General features: G+C 49.8%; 1 protein-coding gene across 1 annotated transcript in view; it reads right to left on the bottom strand.

The window, feature by feature from the left end:
• Positions 1–978: 978 nt before the first annotated feature.
• rimkla (ribosomal modification protein rimK-like family member A) overlaps positions 979–16,463 on the bottom strand; it is a 28,599-nt gene continuing 13,114 nt past the window's right edge. The window contains exons 2-5 of the mRNA XM_006641878.3: positions 13,702–13,932; positions 12,401–12,487; positions 6,783–6,986; positions 979–5,926 (exon numbers count right to left, since the gene is read on the bottom strand). Coding sequence (XP_006641941.1) covers positions 5,439–5,926; positions 6,783–6,986; positions 12,401–12,487; positions 13,702–13,932 — 1,010 coding nt within the window. The 3' untranslated portion in view covers positions 979–5,438. The remainder of the gene's footprint in view (positions 5,927–6,782; positions 6,987–12,400; positions 12,488–13,701; positions 13,933–16,463) is intronic.

Below are 16,463 nucleotides of genomic sequence, written 5' to 3'. Positions count from 1 at the left end.
AATTACAGGCGAGATAGATTGGAGACGGCAGGTGAGATTAGAGGTTACAGGTGAGATAGAGATTGGAGACTGCAGTGAGATTAGAGGTTCGAGATTATAGGTGAGATAGAGATTGGAGACTGTGATGAGATTAGAGTTTCGAGATTATAGGTGAGATAGAGATTGGAGACTGCGGTGAGATTAGAGGTTCGAGATTATAGGCAAACACCACCGTCAGGCCCATGGCCATGTGGTCGACACGTGGCAACTCCTTGGTTTCGAGCCAAGTAAATAAGACCCATGTGAAGGAAGGCGAGTCTGCCAATGAGCAGCTTCACAGGAATTACACAGAAAACAACAGAAGCAAAGACACCACTTCAAGACCAAGTTTGCTTCAGGGCTCAGCGCTGCGTTCTGGCGTTACAGGGGATGAGCAGTGCTCTCCAGGATGCAGGGACAGGAGACTAGCTCATTGCCTGTCGTTGTGAAGTCTGTTAAAAACATGTTTTGCTCATTTATTATGATCATCAAAGCTCAAGTTCTTCCTGGTCTTCAACAGAAATACACATCATTCAGTGCTGTGCCTCAATAACTCAAGCGAGTCAGCTGTGACAGATTGGAGACATTTTACACCTATTGATTTACCATGATCCGAAAATTAGTTGTAATCATTTGTGCACAGAAAACAGAAAAACAGGAGCTGATTTTGATTTGAATGGCTTTACAGTAACCTACTCTGTATTGGTTTTATTTATCCGTCACTGAAGTAGTTTGGAAGTTGTTCATATTCAGCATCATGTGAATACTGGCTGCTGTGTCTGACGTTTAACAAATGTGACAATAACAGCAAATCAGTGGCATAACCCCAAAGCCAGCAGCTGCCTGGGAAATTGGCACAGTGGCCTGCCTGTAAATCAGACCTCTCGAGAGGCCAGTGCGGAAGAAGAAAATAACTGTGGTCACTAACGGGAGCTAAAAAAAAAAAGACAAGACACGCTCCACTTTGTATTGCGTTATAATGACTTGTTTTATTTAACCTAAAAAAACAGGGTTTATTTACATCATCCAACACAACAGAAATGATAAAAGAACACAAAAAAAAATGGAATTTGAAAGTTGTCACTCTGTCAGTATACTTTTCTCACCAGTCCAAAACCATCTTTAAAACCGCTTGACCCGTGAGATGACTGGAGCCCCAGGCAACAGGTCACCCGTTTTAAGCCATACTGTCCAAAGGGGATTCGAATGGTCTCATAATGGATTGCAAAGGGTTCAGCCCATTGTGTGGGATCTCATGCTCTTGGAGAATTTTGAGACATTCCTGTCGAAAAGATCCTGTTTCCCAGAGGATGGGTGAAGGAAACGTGGATATTGGAACTCAACCAGTTGTTTTTTTTTAAAAACACCTTGCCAGACAGCAGTTGCAAGAGATGAGCACATGAAAATGCATTAACACACTTCAAACAGATTCACGGATAGGAAGGCGTTTGAATTTTATCGATTGCCGTCTTCCTTGCTTTAAAGGATCACTGTGCGCTAAATGAAATGATATTACATTCCAATGCATTTTTGAGGGGGCGGGATTCTGTTAAATGGAATCCTCACATAAAGAGATATCTAAAGTGCTATTTCATTTACACTGCTTTTAAATGGCATTACAGTGTAACCGTCGAACTGCATAAATATTCGAAAAGACAGAATTGAATCTTTAAAGACGTCTGTTCTGAAACCTTAGTGAGAAAGCCCAGAAGCAGTACGATAGCAAGTTTCAATTGCCAAGTTGGTTTAAACCCACACTCGGCTACTGAGATCCGGAACTGGTGAACTAATGGAAAAGCCACTGTTCCAATCTGTGTGAAGTGTTAGAAACCAATGACCGCTGTCCCTCAACACAGCTAGGAAGAGGTGTGGTGGCTGCTGTGATTCAGGCCAGCTTCTCGAAATCAAGGCGCAAGACAACAGCAGTGACATGTCCAGTATCCTAGTACTTTAAATTTGAATACTAAAAGGAGAAACTTGTTTTAAGACTGGTGTGACCCTTCCATTGTTCAAATCGTTCAACCTTCAAATGACATGTCGTTTCATTGCGAAGCTTGTGGCCTCCACAGCGTGTCCTTGCTATTTTAGACTAATGGAAATATTCCATCTCAAATATCTCAAGGCTACTCAAAACTGTGAAGGACTAATTATTTTTTTAAAAAATGACATGCAATAGTTTCCATTGTTAATGCACAATACTGAAAATGAAAATGTTTTGTGTTTTTTGGCATTTTGACTTCAGAGTTCACAAAAGCCTGTAAGTAGTAAATCTGACCACTGGGTAGCTTTTGGTAAACTCAGATGTTGCAAGAATTCCCTTGTATGTGTCTTTGAAGGTGAGATGCAGTTTTCAGTTTTTCAGAGCTTCATAATGGGGAGCAGAATTTAAGACAGACATTTTTCGACTAAAAAAAAAGATCCGATTACTCTGATTGCTGATAGTGAAGAAATGCACTTTCTTCCGAAAGACCATTCTACCAGGAGATCAGTGCAACAATATGGGCATGGTTCATGTGAGAGAACTATCACAGCATGAAACTCTCGTCATAACTGCGTATTATGGGATCTGTCTAAACGAACCGGACTCGAGAGTGGTTGTGATCGGAGTTATGTACGTAGTGTTATCTAAAAGAATGCTGAACGGATGTATCCTGTTATTCTGCCTTTTGATCACCCTCTTGTTGAGTATTCTCTGCTGTATTTTGGTGGCTGTTCTGCTTGAGCCTCTGAGTGTATTCCTGCTTAGACCGGCAGCCACATAAACTAGACATTCAAGAAAAAAACAGCTCCTAAAAAGTCGCTTTGCTGAAGAAAAGCAGATCGAGTGGGAAATGGCTCGGTGATGCACGTGCTTCAGACCGCAGTGCCTCACTAATGGGCTTCCAATATCCCTGCTCCCAGATGTGTCAGAGACAGAGCGATTCTGAATCGAGCAGTCTGCATGCCTGGTCACAGTGTAAGCAAGATACAAAGACAGAGAATCACACAGATCACATTTAGTCACAGAAATGGATTAAGAAGGTTAAGAGCAGGAAAATGCACACAATTGGCACTATTCAGCTAACAGAGAGAGTTGTTATCTACACATCCCACAGTCTTCTGGTGAGCCACTAATTTCACAGTCCGCTTCAAGATATAATCCATCTACATAATGCAATAAATGCAATAAACTATTTTTGCTGGTGCAGCACTGACCACTGACACCTTTTCTCTCTCCAGTGGGACCACTAGCACTGGTGAGCTCACAGTTATCACCTTGTGTAGACTCCTGGTGGATTCCAGGCTGTTAGGAAGATTTCTCACAAAGGCCAAGCTTCACAGTGGTCTCACTTCATTGAGACACATTAGTGCACACAAACGAAGTTTTTCCTTTTAAAAAAAAGTATACAATAAATAAAAAAACACTGAACATTATAAAACAAGCAAAGAAGAAATAGCATGTTAACCTTCTTGGTACACTGTGTGTTTTTCATAGTTTAAAAAGTGGATTTTTTTGTCAATACACATTTTAGGCAGATCTCTAGCTACTAATGGATATGTTGCTCATGCCTTGACGAAGGGGACTGAGGTCCAGGCTGCTTCCCAGAGTGTTGTATGAGGTTAAGAGTCTGCATGAGCAGGAATTCCCTTTACAGATACTGCCACTAAAACAGGCGTGTGTGCATTGCAGGGATGGTTCAGGTTCATGAGACTAGCTTGAATCCAGACTTCGGTTCATGCTACACTGAAGTCATCGGCGCAAGACCTACTCCAGGTCTGCCGTTTATCATTTTGCAGGGTCAGGGTGATCCTGCCATAGTTAGAGCATCAGACTGGGGAATTCCCCTCATCGCTCATGTCTTATGAGTGGCTCGAGAGGTGGAGCTGTGTGGCCTGTGCTCATCGCCAGCCAACGACAGAGAAGCAGGTCTGCATCCACACTGACACTGACGGGTCCCGGAGGTCTGCGGACCCCCGGGGGGTCATGGTCATGCAAGATGAAGCTTTCATGCAGGAAATCCCCCTAAAGCAGCTGAAACCGACCCAACCCAGCTGCGTCCCACCCATGGGGTCGAAGACCAGAGTGGAAGGAAAGTCGCAGGTCTGCAAATTCGATGGGCTCGCTCCTCGAGCACGAGGGGTTCACCTCTTGGTCACTGACTGCCGGGGGAAAGGGGCGGGGAACCGCGAGACAGCGGGGCCGGACCGGGAGACCGCCGGAGGTGAGGGGCCCAGGCCCGTCCTCGCCGCGCACAGCGGGACAGCTCTGCGTCCACCCCCGGCAGCTCCGTCAGGGTGCGCTCCTCACACCCCCACGCTGTCTGGGAAACCTGTAAACCGTTTTTCTTAAAGTGCGTAAAAGGCCCAGTGGAAGGTGAGATCTGATGCTCATAGCCACACCGGTGAACAATAACTCGGAAGTCACCGGTCCCAATCCTGTTTATTGTCAGTCAGCTGAGTACAAATAACCATCTGCTGCTTTCTTACACCCCAAATGACACCACTGGTTGCTGATGCTACTTAAACTGCTTCACATTTATCTTGATAAAATTAGTGTTTGAGTACAAAAGAGTCTGGGGAAAGACACTTCAGTGTCAGGGTTGTGTAAGTGGTCAGTCGCACTGTGTAAGGTGTGTGTTGCTGAAAATCATTATTCTCTCTTCCCTTTGCCTCCTAATGGCTGGAGAGCAGGTGCTTTCTGTGCTACAGCTGTTCTGGCTCCTGTTTCTTTTGGCAGCAGTCAGACTCCTTCAGCCCAAAGCCCAGGATGACGTTAAGATACCAGAGCCAGACTTGCTGTAGCAGAGAGCTGTGCTGTAAAACCTGGCAAGAGACTCTGCACTCAAACACCAGCCTTCTCTCAAAATGTCCTCAAGTTCACTTCTCCTACAAAACACCACTACCACCCCCCACCCCACAGAATAAAAAAAGCTAAAAACAATCCAGTTCACCTAAATCATTTCAGTTATCCGTCAGTATGTCAGTAGTCAGGTGAGTATCTTTAGTTGCGGTTTTGCGGTTGACCTTTCATAAAAGTGTGCATAGTACCAGGTACCAGGTGCATTTTACTGGACTAAACCAATTAAAACGCACTACAAATCTGCTGCCAGTTTGCCTTCACTCTCATGCGGTGAAATGATGATTCTGTCGTCATGCACTTAAGCACTTGCCTCGCTAGTGCCAGGCTGCGCTGTAAACTCTCCTTCACAGGGCAGACAGCAGGTCAACTAGGGGAGCAGCCTGTCAGTCCTCTGTGTGGATGTTTGTCAATGGACTAGCATGGAAAGGCGCATGCGTTTGTGCGTGTGTGGGCATGGATCTTGGCATGTACATGTGCGCTAGCCTGGGCTGTGTCTGCGTGTGTGTCGTCTGTATGTAAGCGTGTGTGTGTGTGTGTGTGTCAGTGTGCCAGGGCTCTGCGGGCTCGGGCAGCGCCCAGCTCACTCAGTCAATAGTTTGATCTCGTTGGCGAGGAGTTTGTTGATGTTGTAGGCGGGGTCAGGGAGGGCCGGGTGGGGTGGCGGCGGGGCGTCGCGGGTCTCGGCCAGCTCGGGGTCGCTCTCGCTGGAGGTGGAGCCCACGCTCATGGTGCACACGGCCTCGGGGATGGTGCTGGGCGGCGGGCACACCTCGGGCTCGCTGCTGGTCTCGCTGGCGCTGGACACCACCGAGAGCAGGGACATCTTGCGGGTGAGGCGGCTGGGCAGCAGCGAGAGGGCGTAGTCGGCCACGATGCCCGCCACGTCCATCCCGCAGGCCTGGTCGAAGGCGATGAAGCCCACGTTGGCGTTGGCCTCGCACACCACGAAGGAGCCGTCCGCCAGCTGCAGCAGGTCGATGCCACACACGTCCATGCCCAGGATGTTGGACACCTGCACCGCCAGCTGCTTGCCCTGCTCGCTCAGCGGGCACATCATGCCCACGCCACCTGGCGGGACAAGAGGGGGCGTCAGTCAGGTCAGTCAGGAGCTCTGCGCGGTCAGCTCTGTGCCACCGGCTCCTGACTGAGTCACCTTGTCAACCGGTCTACCGTCTCTTCCTTCTCTCTGCTGTGAGCCTGAAGACAGCTTGGCTTTTGCTTTTCAGTTTAAAAAAAAAAGTATTTTTAATTTCAATTTTAGCTTTTCAGTATAAAATAATATACTGTCAGGAAGTTAGTTGTAATAACTACTCAGTGACGGTTATATTGTCATATATAGCAGCTATATCAACCTGCAACTCACAACTCACAGCTGGCAGCCCCACTGAAGCTCAGCAGGTGTGAGCCTGGTCAGGACCTGGATGGGAGACCTCCTGGGAAAAACTAAGGTTGCTGCTGGAAGAGGTGTTAGTGGGGCCAGCAGGGGGCGCTCACCCTGCAGTCCATGTGGGTCCTAATGCCCCAGTATAATGATGGGGAATCTATACTGTAAACAGGTGCCGTCCTTCGGATGAGACGTAAAACCGAGGTCCTGACTCTCTGTGGTCATTAAAAATCCCGAAAAGAGCAGGGGTGTAACCCTGGCGTCCTGGCCAAATTTCCCATTGACCTTTACCCATCATGGCCTCCTAATAATCCCCCTCTATGAACTGGCTTCATCACTCTGCTCTCCTCCCCACTGAGAGCTGGTGTGTGGGGGGTGTTCAGGCGCACTATGGCTGCCGTCGCATCATCCAGGTGGGGCTGCACACTGCTGGTGGTGGAGGGGATCCCCATTACTGCTTTGAGTGTAGTGTCCAGAAAAGCGCTATAGAAATGTAAGCAATTATTATTATTATTATTAATATCTCCGCAGGGGACTCACCTAGGGAGCAGTTGCTCTGCATCCGGCCGTCGGTGGAGCAGCGCAGCATGGAGCCGATGACGCGCCCCCCCACCAGCACCACGCGCACGTCCCGCCCGTGGGAGTCCTTCACGTACTCCTGGAAGAGGTAGGGCGCCTCGTGCCGGATCAGGTGGCACAGGTCGGACAGGTGGTGCTTGTCCCGCGCCAGGAACACGGCCTTCCCTGCGGAGAGGCAGAGACGAGGCCCGTCACACCCTCCGCCGCGGACCACGGACCCGGGGGGGGTGAACTCGGGAGCGAAGCACATGAACACACTGCTCCGTACATTTTTCCCACTGCCTGTCGGAAGAGCAGACAGTTCCGGGGGATTTCTGTTCTGTGAGCCTGGACCCCCTACAAGCGGCACAAACTACATCCGTTTGTGCCGATTTGTGCCGTTGAAAGTAGTTTAATTCGTGTTTCACACCAATCAAAAGCAAATGAATCAAAGAACATTATGAGATTTATTAGGACTAGGTATGCATTTACTGTATTTGCCTTTTAATCTAACAACAACAACCATGGCTCTATAATTCCTGGGAAGTTAATACTGCAGCTCAGGCCAGCATCCTTGGCTTAAAGGGACTCTAGACTGTAAGGACAAGTCAGGTCCAGCTCTTTCCTTTTATTTCTCCGTCTGCTGGGCAGCCCAAAATATATACAGAGTGGTCAAGCTGAATCTGCAGCCTAGACCAGCTATCTGGAGAAATGCCCATCAGGAGCCTGTTAGTGATCTGTCAGAGAGGAGCAGATAACGGCGCTCACGATTTCCTGCGGCGGAACGAGGCAAGGGGGTGCTAAACAAAACAAAAACCGAACTGATCTTTTGGATGAGAAATCTCAGAACTTAAACAACTAGAAATCCCAAAAGGCTCCAGCGCACAGCAGGTGAACACACCCAGCACTGGCAGTCTGGTACGAGGGCAAAGCTACAACAGCAAGAATTCATACGGGCCAAGGAGAAATTCAATTTCTCATCTGAGTTCATGTGACTCACGCCCAGGACCACGGGCACTTGATCTGTGCTTCTCTTGTCTTTGAAAGCCCCTCAGCTGAGCTTTCTATTCTTCAGGTGATCTCTCAGCTGGGGGTGTGTGGGGCGTTATCGGACCTGTTTCAGATTCATGCCTAATGAAACTATGCTTCATCGTCCTTCGCCACAATTTAATCCGTTCTCACACAGCCAGGCACCAGGAGTTTGTTTGCAGTGAACTAACAAAAGCAAACGCGTTCTCTTTGTGTGGTCAGCATTCAAACCAGCTGTCCTGGTGAGGATTAGGCAACAGAGCCACAGTCTGGCCTTGTTAAAGTTGACCTCAGCAAACGTAACAATCCTATTGCTCTTCTGCCTTGGTTTCACAAGGGGTTAGAACACCCCTTCACTGTGTTTTACTACACTTGACTATAATTACACCATGCTGTGTAGTAAACAGACATTAGAAATGTTATCATGGTGTATGAGAGTTCCCACAATCCTGAGTACAGGATTGTGAAGAGGCACAGTGAGGAGGTAGTGAAACCACAGCACACCCACAGTCAAAGCAGAAGTGAAAACTCTGAGCTTCATTTACCAAGGGAAACTTTTATAAGGGAGGTCACATAAGTGCTCACAACACCACCACTTCATAACATATATAATATCATAATATGGGCCTGCTTTTATGTTGTTTCTAAAATACTTCAAAATCTTCACTGCAGTGGCAGCAGATTTAACGGTATCGATTTTCGCGTGAAACACAGTTGCGGTTGAAATCCCCCCCCCCCAACAAGCCGCAAATTGCAGGCCCAGCGCTCAACGGCGGGCTGGCAGCGGCCGGAAGGGAAGAAGCAGCTCAAAAACGCAAAGCTGTCATCGAGCGCTGGCTGGGGAGTTTGTGATTGCTGGGTGGGGTGAGGTTTTGATCCAGCTCAGACCGGGACTCGGAACTGTCTCCCCCCGAAATCAGGACTCGGCAAGGACAACCTGTGACGTGTCAGCAGAGGTCTGCTTTCTGCTTGCTGTGCGATCTGGAAAGTGTCCTACAGGCAGGTCATCGCCCCAGTAAGAAGAACTGCTCCCTGCTATGAACAGATGCAGTCCCCTCGCCGCCACAGTACAAACACACTGCATCATTCCACGTTAAAATCATTCATCTTCCAGAATGAAACAATTTTAGAGAGCATTGCATCCCTTTGATAACAGCTTTATCCAATACAGGGTCATGGAGGAGTCAGAGCCTATCCTGGCAAGCAACAAGTGTAAGGCAGAGTCAGCCTACACAGGGTGCCAGTCCGCGGCAGAGCACACACACGGACACAAACAGGCACACACTCACACCTGGGCCAATCTTCCCTGAACCCAATTTATGAACCAGTACGTCTTTGGACTGCGAGAAGAAACCCAGGTGAACAGAGGGAGAACTCCACACCGACAGCGTTCCAGGCATAGAACCCACAACCACAGCAGTACTAGCCACTGTGTCACCGTGCTGCCCAAGAACATTAAAGAGTTGCATTAAATCTGTCTTTATAACTAGAAATGAGTTCCGTTTTCTCATTGGTAATTGCCCCGGGTTTAAACGAGTCGTATGTAAAACCTGGGGTTCATTCTAAATTTAGGGAGACAGGCATCTGTCTGATGTGACATATTAAGAATAACTGAAAGGCAGGGATGACCTTGTTGAAAACAGCCACTGAGCCATGTCTGGGTTCTGAATCCTATGCAATGATCGCTTCTCATCACCCCTTCACGGCAGCACTAGAGTGGTCAGGACGGGCTGTCAGACTGTGAACCTTCCTGAAAAAAGACCGAATTCCGGGACGCGCTCTGCGAGTCCCCCCTGGGTTCTCTCCAGAAAATGGCCTGCCCTTTTCGGAACAAATTAAAACTCGCTTCAGACCCTCGCTGGACTGCACTGGGAGATCAGCTATCTCCTCCCCACTGAGAGCTGGTGTGTGGGGAGTGTACTGGCGCACTATGGCTGCCGTCGCATCATCCAGGTGGGGCTGCACACTGGTGACGGTGGAGGGGAGTTCCCATTTTCTGTAAAGCGCTTTGAGTGGAGTGTCCAGAAAAGCGCTATATAAGTGTAAGCAATTATTATTATTATCCTGCATCCTCCACACGTATTGACTAACATCGGCTGTGAATACTTCACGAGGTGCAACGCTTCATGTTTCATACTGAACGAGCCCCTGGTGAGTCTGGTCTTGTAAGCTGGGATCTGAGAGGATGTGGAAGGCCTTAACCCTGCTCCCAGCTCCCAGCACTGGTGGGACCCTGTCCAGCAACCAGCTGGCTGGCTGGCTGGCTGGCTGGCTTCTTCAGCTGCGCTGATCAGGGCCCTGGCACAGAAAAACAGAGAACGCCAGGAAAACAAAAGCCTGTTGGCCTGTCTGCCTGCCAACAAACGGGGACAAGCCTGCACTGCCCTCAGATACCCACCCCAGGCGGTGACGGCCACACTGCACTCGAGGGGAAAGTGAGGACAGGGCCACAGCCTGCGCTGATGGGGGCATCAACACCGCGAACGGCAACTTCCACTATAAATAGCATCTTTATCACAGTCCTCGTTTCTCTCCGATAGTCCTCTACTGGCTCGTTCGAGCTGCGTGCTCACATTTGACTGGTGTGCGAACAGGCAGCCTCAGGGAGAAGACCTGGCGTCTCCTGCCACTGGGGATAACAAGTGTGCGCTTGTTGAGAAAAGCTGTCCGTTTGTTAAAACCACCGAGGCAGCCCGGCGCGCGCCGTTCAGAGAAAGGGCTTTTCATTACGCGCAGGGCATTGATCTCGGCCAGCGTCCAACAAAACGGCACTATCGGCGCCAGCCGGCATCTGCAGAGAGCCCTGCGTTGATCTGCGCCCGGTGCAGGCGGCTCTCTGTGACAACACTGCAGCCGCAGTGGGCAGCCGGCCCCAGGGCTGCATCGGCTATTGTCAGAGCTCATCAATAATCTGTCTCTGGAGATCGATCCCTTTCACTCCCAGGGGAACAGCAGGCCCCTGCCGCAGAGACGAATTCTGCCTGAAGATATGAAAAGCCTGGTGGACCAGGGCTCATCTGTTCCTCAGTTAGCTCTGCCAAGCAGGCTCTATAAGGCCTTTAATTCATTCTAGCAAAAGGATTAGATTTTTTGTTATAGGTCTCTTCAATTTATAAACAGGCACTAATTCATCTAACCCCATTGACAAACACACATACTGTCCATCCACAATATTAGAAAAATGCCTCAATTAGCAAAAGGGCCAACCTTAAGCAACAATCAGAGCTCCAACAAGGCAGTATCAATTCCATCCAATGTTCATAGCTGTCCGTAGAGAATGGGACCACAGAGCCAAAAGCCGTTTGCACCATGTGGGTAGCAGCTCCGTAGCTTCTTGTGGCCTAAATTGTACGTCCAGGTTTCGTTTTCCCTCAAGCACTGCCTGTCATCCTCAATGTTTGAACTGCCACATCAGCCGGGTCTGCTGTTGCCTTCAGCATGAGCAGTTATGCATCTTGTAAACTCACCCAAAACAGCCTTCTCTCTCAACAACAGCACACTGAGGAAAAGGTCTGGTGTGCTACCACTTTGCAGTTCTTGGGAATCATGGGATATACCATATCTTATATCTTATCTTATGCTGGGCTATTTCTGCAACTGTGGACAGGACGGGTCACTGGTTTACTGGTTTACACTGATAAACCAGTGCTCTTAATAATATAAAGCACCTATGTATTCCAGTGGAAACTCAAGGTGTCTTAAGAATTGCAGACATACTGAACAGTTCAATCATATTTTTAAGATTGTTTTGCTTGCATTACAAAAATCATTAACAGCTTTGGGTTCGCAGTCCTGGCCCCTCTGACCTCCGGTTCTTACTGCTATTTTTAATCACAAGCTCATTTAGCCCAAGTTTCTATTTGAGGACTTTCAGCTCATAAAAAGGTTAATGAGATTTGTAAGTGGTACAAACCCTGTGCCAATTTGTGAGTTTAAGAACTCCCCTCCTTAACATGCAAGGAAGTGTGAGCTGTAATATTGCACATAAGCAGGAGGAAAAGCGTTTAATTCATCACCAATTAAGAGCTCAACAGTCAGAAATAAGGGAGCAAACTTTTAAAAAAACAAGCAGAGAAGAAACTACACAAACGTTCTGTGTGCTGAAGCTATCAGAAATAACTAGAGTTTTTCTAAAACTCAGGACTGAATGCAGTTAAAAGTTATCAATTAGAGAAAACCTATTGCTCCCAGGATCTCAGCCAGCCATGTCCTGAGAAAAGCCAGGCTGCTGTGTTCAATCACAGCTGGGTGACTTGTTCCACACTCCCACAACCCTTTGTGCAAAGTGCCTGCTGTTTTTTTGGTTTTAATTGCACTTACACTTATGTCAATGGTCCACGTTCTGCTGTTTTTCTGGACAAAAACGTAAATTGGACCCGTGGGGAAAAGATAACCCAGAAGGGCAAGAGGCCGTGATGCCAGGATACTGTTGTGATCTGCAGAGCAGAGCGGGGTTTCTCACAGTGGGTAAATGAGCACTGCGGTGAGTGTAGCCTGGGGGATTTGGGGCAGTGGAGGAGGAGGTGGCCTGGCAGGGAGAGAGAGAGAGAGAGAGAGAAAGGACCACATACCTCTGTGCCCACGCGCGTTCTTCACCACTACGGGGTACCCCAGCGGCTCGGCCTCGTCAATCATCTTGCGGAAGTTGTCGTGGCCCCCTGCGCACACAAGAAGACAGGCCGTCAGCGCCCATCGCCCCTACATTTCGAGGAGCAAGGCACTCCGGGGGCTCGCTCACAAGCCTGGGAATATTCTACCACGGAAAGACACCGAGGACAATTCAGACGCTTATGGAAAACATGCTATATCCTGATGGGGAAAAGGATCAGCCACAATTAAGGATTTCAATAACTATGAACTAGACGACAGCACATCACAGTAACAGGTGAACATTAAGCTTTAATCGAATGCTCTTGGCTGAACAGCTGGGTACCTCACAAGCTGCTCTTCACAGACTGGGTTCACACCTGTGCAAAGGTGATGCCACCAGGGGCAACCTGCAGCTCTCCAGAGGTCTGCTGAGACCTGATCGGAGTGTCACTGGGACAGCTGCATGAAACTGTTACCTTGATTGGCTTTCCTGCAAGGTAAAAGCAAGTCACTGGGGGACTCGATGCCCCAGTGATCTAGCTGTCTGGGCTGTTGCAGTGAAGCAGTCAGCTGAATATCAAACCGAGGGAGAAGAAGTCTTGCATCTGTGAAGCAATCAGGAAGTAAAGCCTGATAACTGCACCTCTGCGCATCCTCCCACAGTTCTGATTACTCAGAACAAACTCCTGCAGCTGTCCTTCAGGGTTAAGTGTGAATCACCCCTGTCAGTGCCATTACATATCCCTCCCAGAAACCACCATCCAAACCACAGCATAAATAGGTCACGGAGGCTGCAAACTTCATTGCAGTATTAATCAGCGATTCTTATTCCACTAGGATTTTCTGGAGTCGTATGTGTAGGCAGTCTCAGTAGTATGCACACAGCTGCAAGCCTGCCCCCTCAGTGCACTTTATCAAGATCACAGTCATGCGCTCTGCAAGCCCAGCACTGCTGCCAGACCCCGCTTACAGCACAGGAAAGGAACGGAGCTTTTTATTTATTACGCCAGGACGCGCTCCTCACTGTGGGAGAGGCTGTGATTGAAGACCTGCTGTCACGTGCGTATGCTGTGCAGGATATTCAGGGTAAAAGAAATCTAGAAGATTTCAAGTCACGAGCAGTGCATTTCACAGCAGTGCAATCAATTCTGTCCAAGTCAAAACATTTAGGATGACGTGTTGGGATTTTGTTTTTTGGCGTTCCGTTACAAACAGCCACATACGCTCCAGTGCTATTTCAGGAAAAGAGCAGTGTCTGGGGCCAGGAGGGCTCTGGGCTCACCGTAGGAGAAGGTGTCAGGCAGGGGCACGCCGTGGCCCGCCAGTTCCTGGAAGGTCCAGAACTTGTTGACGCAGTTCAGGATGGCCTGGGGCCGGTTCACCAGCCGGCAGCCCAGCTTCTCCAGGTGGCGCAGCACGGTGATGTCGCTGTCCGACTGCACCCAGGGGGTGGGCACCCGCACCACGGCCACCTGCGGGTACGAGGTCACCACCTCTTGCTCCACACGCAGCCCTGGAGAGAGAGAGAGAGAGAGAGAGAGAGAGAGAGAGAGAGAGAGAGAGGGACGGGGGCACGGTCAGTCTGTTTGCACTGGCAGGACAGGACCACAGGCGAGCCAGCGAGCTCCTGCCATTTTACGCTCTTGCACCAATACAGACTCGCTTGCTGCCTCCGATCCAGCATGTCCAGGCCAGGCAGCCCACAGAGATCCCCATCTCAGATACACGCCCGCAGGCTCCTTCCCCTGATGCTGCAAAGCCTGAGATCTGCCTTTTCACTGGTGCATTTCCCCCCCAACACAATCAGTCTCTTTTAATTGCACGGAAAAGAGCTTTTCAGCATTTTCAGCCCGTGTAGGGAATGCAAGGTAATTACTGGCCCGTCTCTGGCAGCAGCCTGCTATCCAGAATGATGACCCACCACTTTTTTTTTTGCTAGCGTTCCAGCTAATAACGTGGAATTTAACCCTCACTGTCACTGGCTCAGCACATTCCCGTTGGCACTGCATGACAAATGCACGGATCCGATTAGATGACCGTTCGGCACCTTTCCACATCCGTGCTTCCACACTGAAAGCATTTGACGTTCTGCCAATAGAGTCATTTAATGATTGTGATGAGCTGCAGCGCCAAATCCCCTGGCTGGTTTTTTTTTTTTGTCGAATTAATATTCACGGCCTCAGTGTCCGATTTCGTTGTGAAAGCTTTGGATTCAGGAAGTGCATGTTGTTCAGCTATCCCTGGTCTCCCGCTCCACATCGGCCCGGAGCGCCGCTCTGGAAACCTCTCCTCAGCCAGCTCGCGCTGCTCCGGAATCTGGTCTCCGTCCAAGCGGAGTTCGCTCCGCTCTGGAGTCCCGATAGTCTCTTCGGCTGCGCCGTCTCGGCCTGCCACAGGTCCGTTGAGGATAATGAACTCCAGAGCACCACTCATTGCTAAGTTATGACGTATTCGCTGCCCTCAGTAACTCCAAACAGACCTTGTCTGCTGCTGAGGAAGGGAACAGAGCTTCGCCACAGAAAAGATGACCAAGCACAGTGTTCTCTGGGTTCCAGGGGCCCAGTGTACAGGCTGGCAGTGGTGCCTCTGCCCCAGGGCCCTGTGTACAGGCTGGCAGTGGTGCCCCAGGGCCCTGTGTACAGGCTGGCAGTGGTGCCCTGTGCCCCAGGGCACTGTGTACAGGCTGGCAGTGGTGCCCCAGGGCCCTGTGTACAGGCTGGCAGTGATGCCTCTGCCCCAGGGCCCTGTGTACAGGCTGGCAGTGGTGCCCCAGGGCCCTGTGTACAGGCTGGCAGTGGTGCCTCTGCCCCAGGGCCCTGTGTACAGGCTGGCAGTGGTGCCTCTGCCCCAGGGCCCTGTGTACAGGCTGGCAGTGGTGCCCCAGGGCCCTGTGTACAGGCTGGCAGTGATGCCTCTGCCCCAGGGCCCTGTGTACAGGCTGGCAGTGGTGCCCCAGGGCCCTGTGTACAGGCTGGCAGTGATGCCTCTGCCCCAGGGCCCTGTGTACAGGCTGGCAGTGATGCCTCTGCCCCAGGGCCCTGTGTACAGGCTGGCAGTGGTGCCTCTGCCCCAGGGCCCTGTGTACAGGCTGGCAGTGGTGCCTCTGCCCCAGGGCCCTGTGTACAGGCTGGCAGTGGTGCCTCTGCCCCAGGGCCCTGTGTACAGGCTGGCAGTGGTGCCCCAGTGCCCTGTGTACAGGCTGGCAGTGGTGTCTCTGCCCCAGGACCCTGTGTACAGGCTGGCAGTGGTGCCTCTGCCCCAGGACCGTGGTAGATGCCGTCAGTGCTGCTGCGCCGCACACTGGAGAACGAGCCAGTGGATTGGACAGAAGAGACACAACACTCCCTCAGCATCAGGCTGAATGAAAGGAGATTCTGTCTTTCCACATCTGCTTAACGGCACTTCGCTTTGCTGTGGACAGCCCTACTGGACTGGAGAGCTGGGCAAAACTGGATGCCACACGGTATCTTGGCAATTCCAAGGGATAGGTGATGAAACGTACAAGAAAGTGAGGACAATGAAACAGCAATTAAACAGTTGAAAATCTGCTTAATTAATTTTAATTCTTAATTACTCCTAGCCAGCGGTTTTAAAAATATAATGGTTGTGCAAGTCCTTAATTAGTTTTTTTGTAAGAAAAAAGGTTGGTGTTATCTTTGTTCTGTGCAATTCCACCTTTTCAATAGTCTGTGCCAATTTTCTTTGACTCACCAAACAACAATGTATGAACATGTTTTCCAGAGTGAATTATTTTCAACAAAGACAGGTTCGAACACCTGCAGCATCAGACAGCCTGGCAGCGAGGCCATGTAGCAACTCTGTGAGGGTGCCTCTGGGCACAGGAGAGAGGTTCAAGTCCCGCGCAAAGTGTTCAAGACCAAAACGACAACAACGAGGGTTTTCTGCAATTAGGCTGTCAGAAATGTAAAAATCCTTGTTCTTGTGCCTTAATGGTCACCACATTTGAACACACCGATGGGCCCTGTGTCCTAAAGGGCAACACTGGCTACTTCATTAGCTTGGCTGGCCTACTGCAGGTTTTAC

Source organism: Lepisosteus oculatus, chromosome 25, assembly GCF_040954835.1.
Source record: "Lepisosteus oculatus isolate fLepOcu1 chromosome 25, fLepOcu1.hap2, whole genome shotgun sequence".
Taxonomy (NCBI): Eukaryota; Metazoa; Chordata; class Actinopteri; order Semionotiformes; family Lepisosteidae; genus Lepisosteus; species Lepisosteus oculatus.
This window is presented reverse-complemented; position numbering and strand designations above follow the sequence as displayed.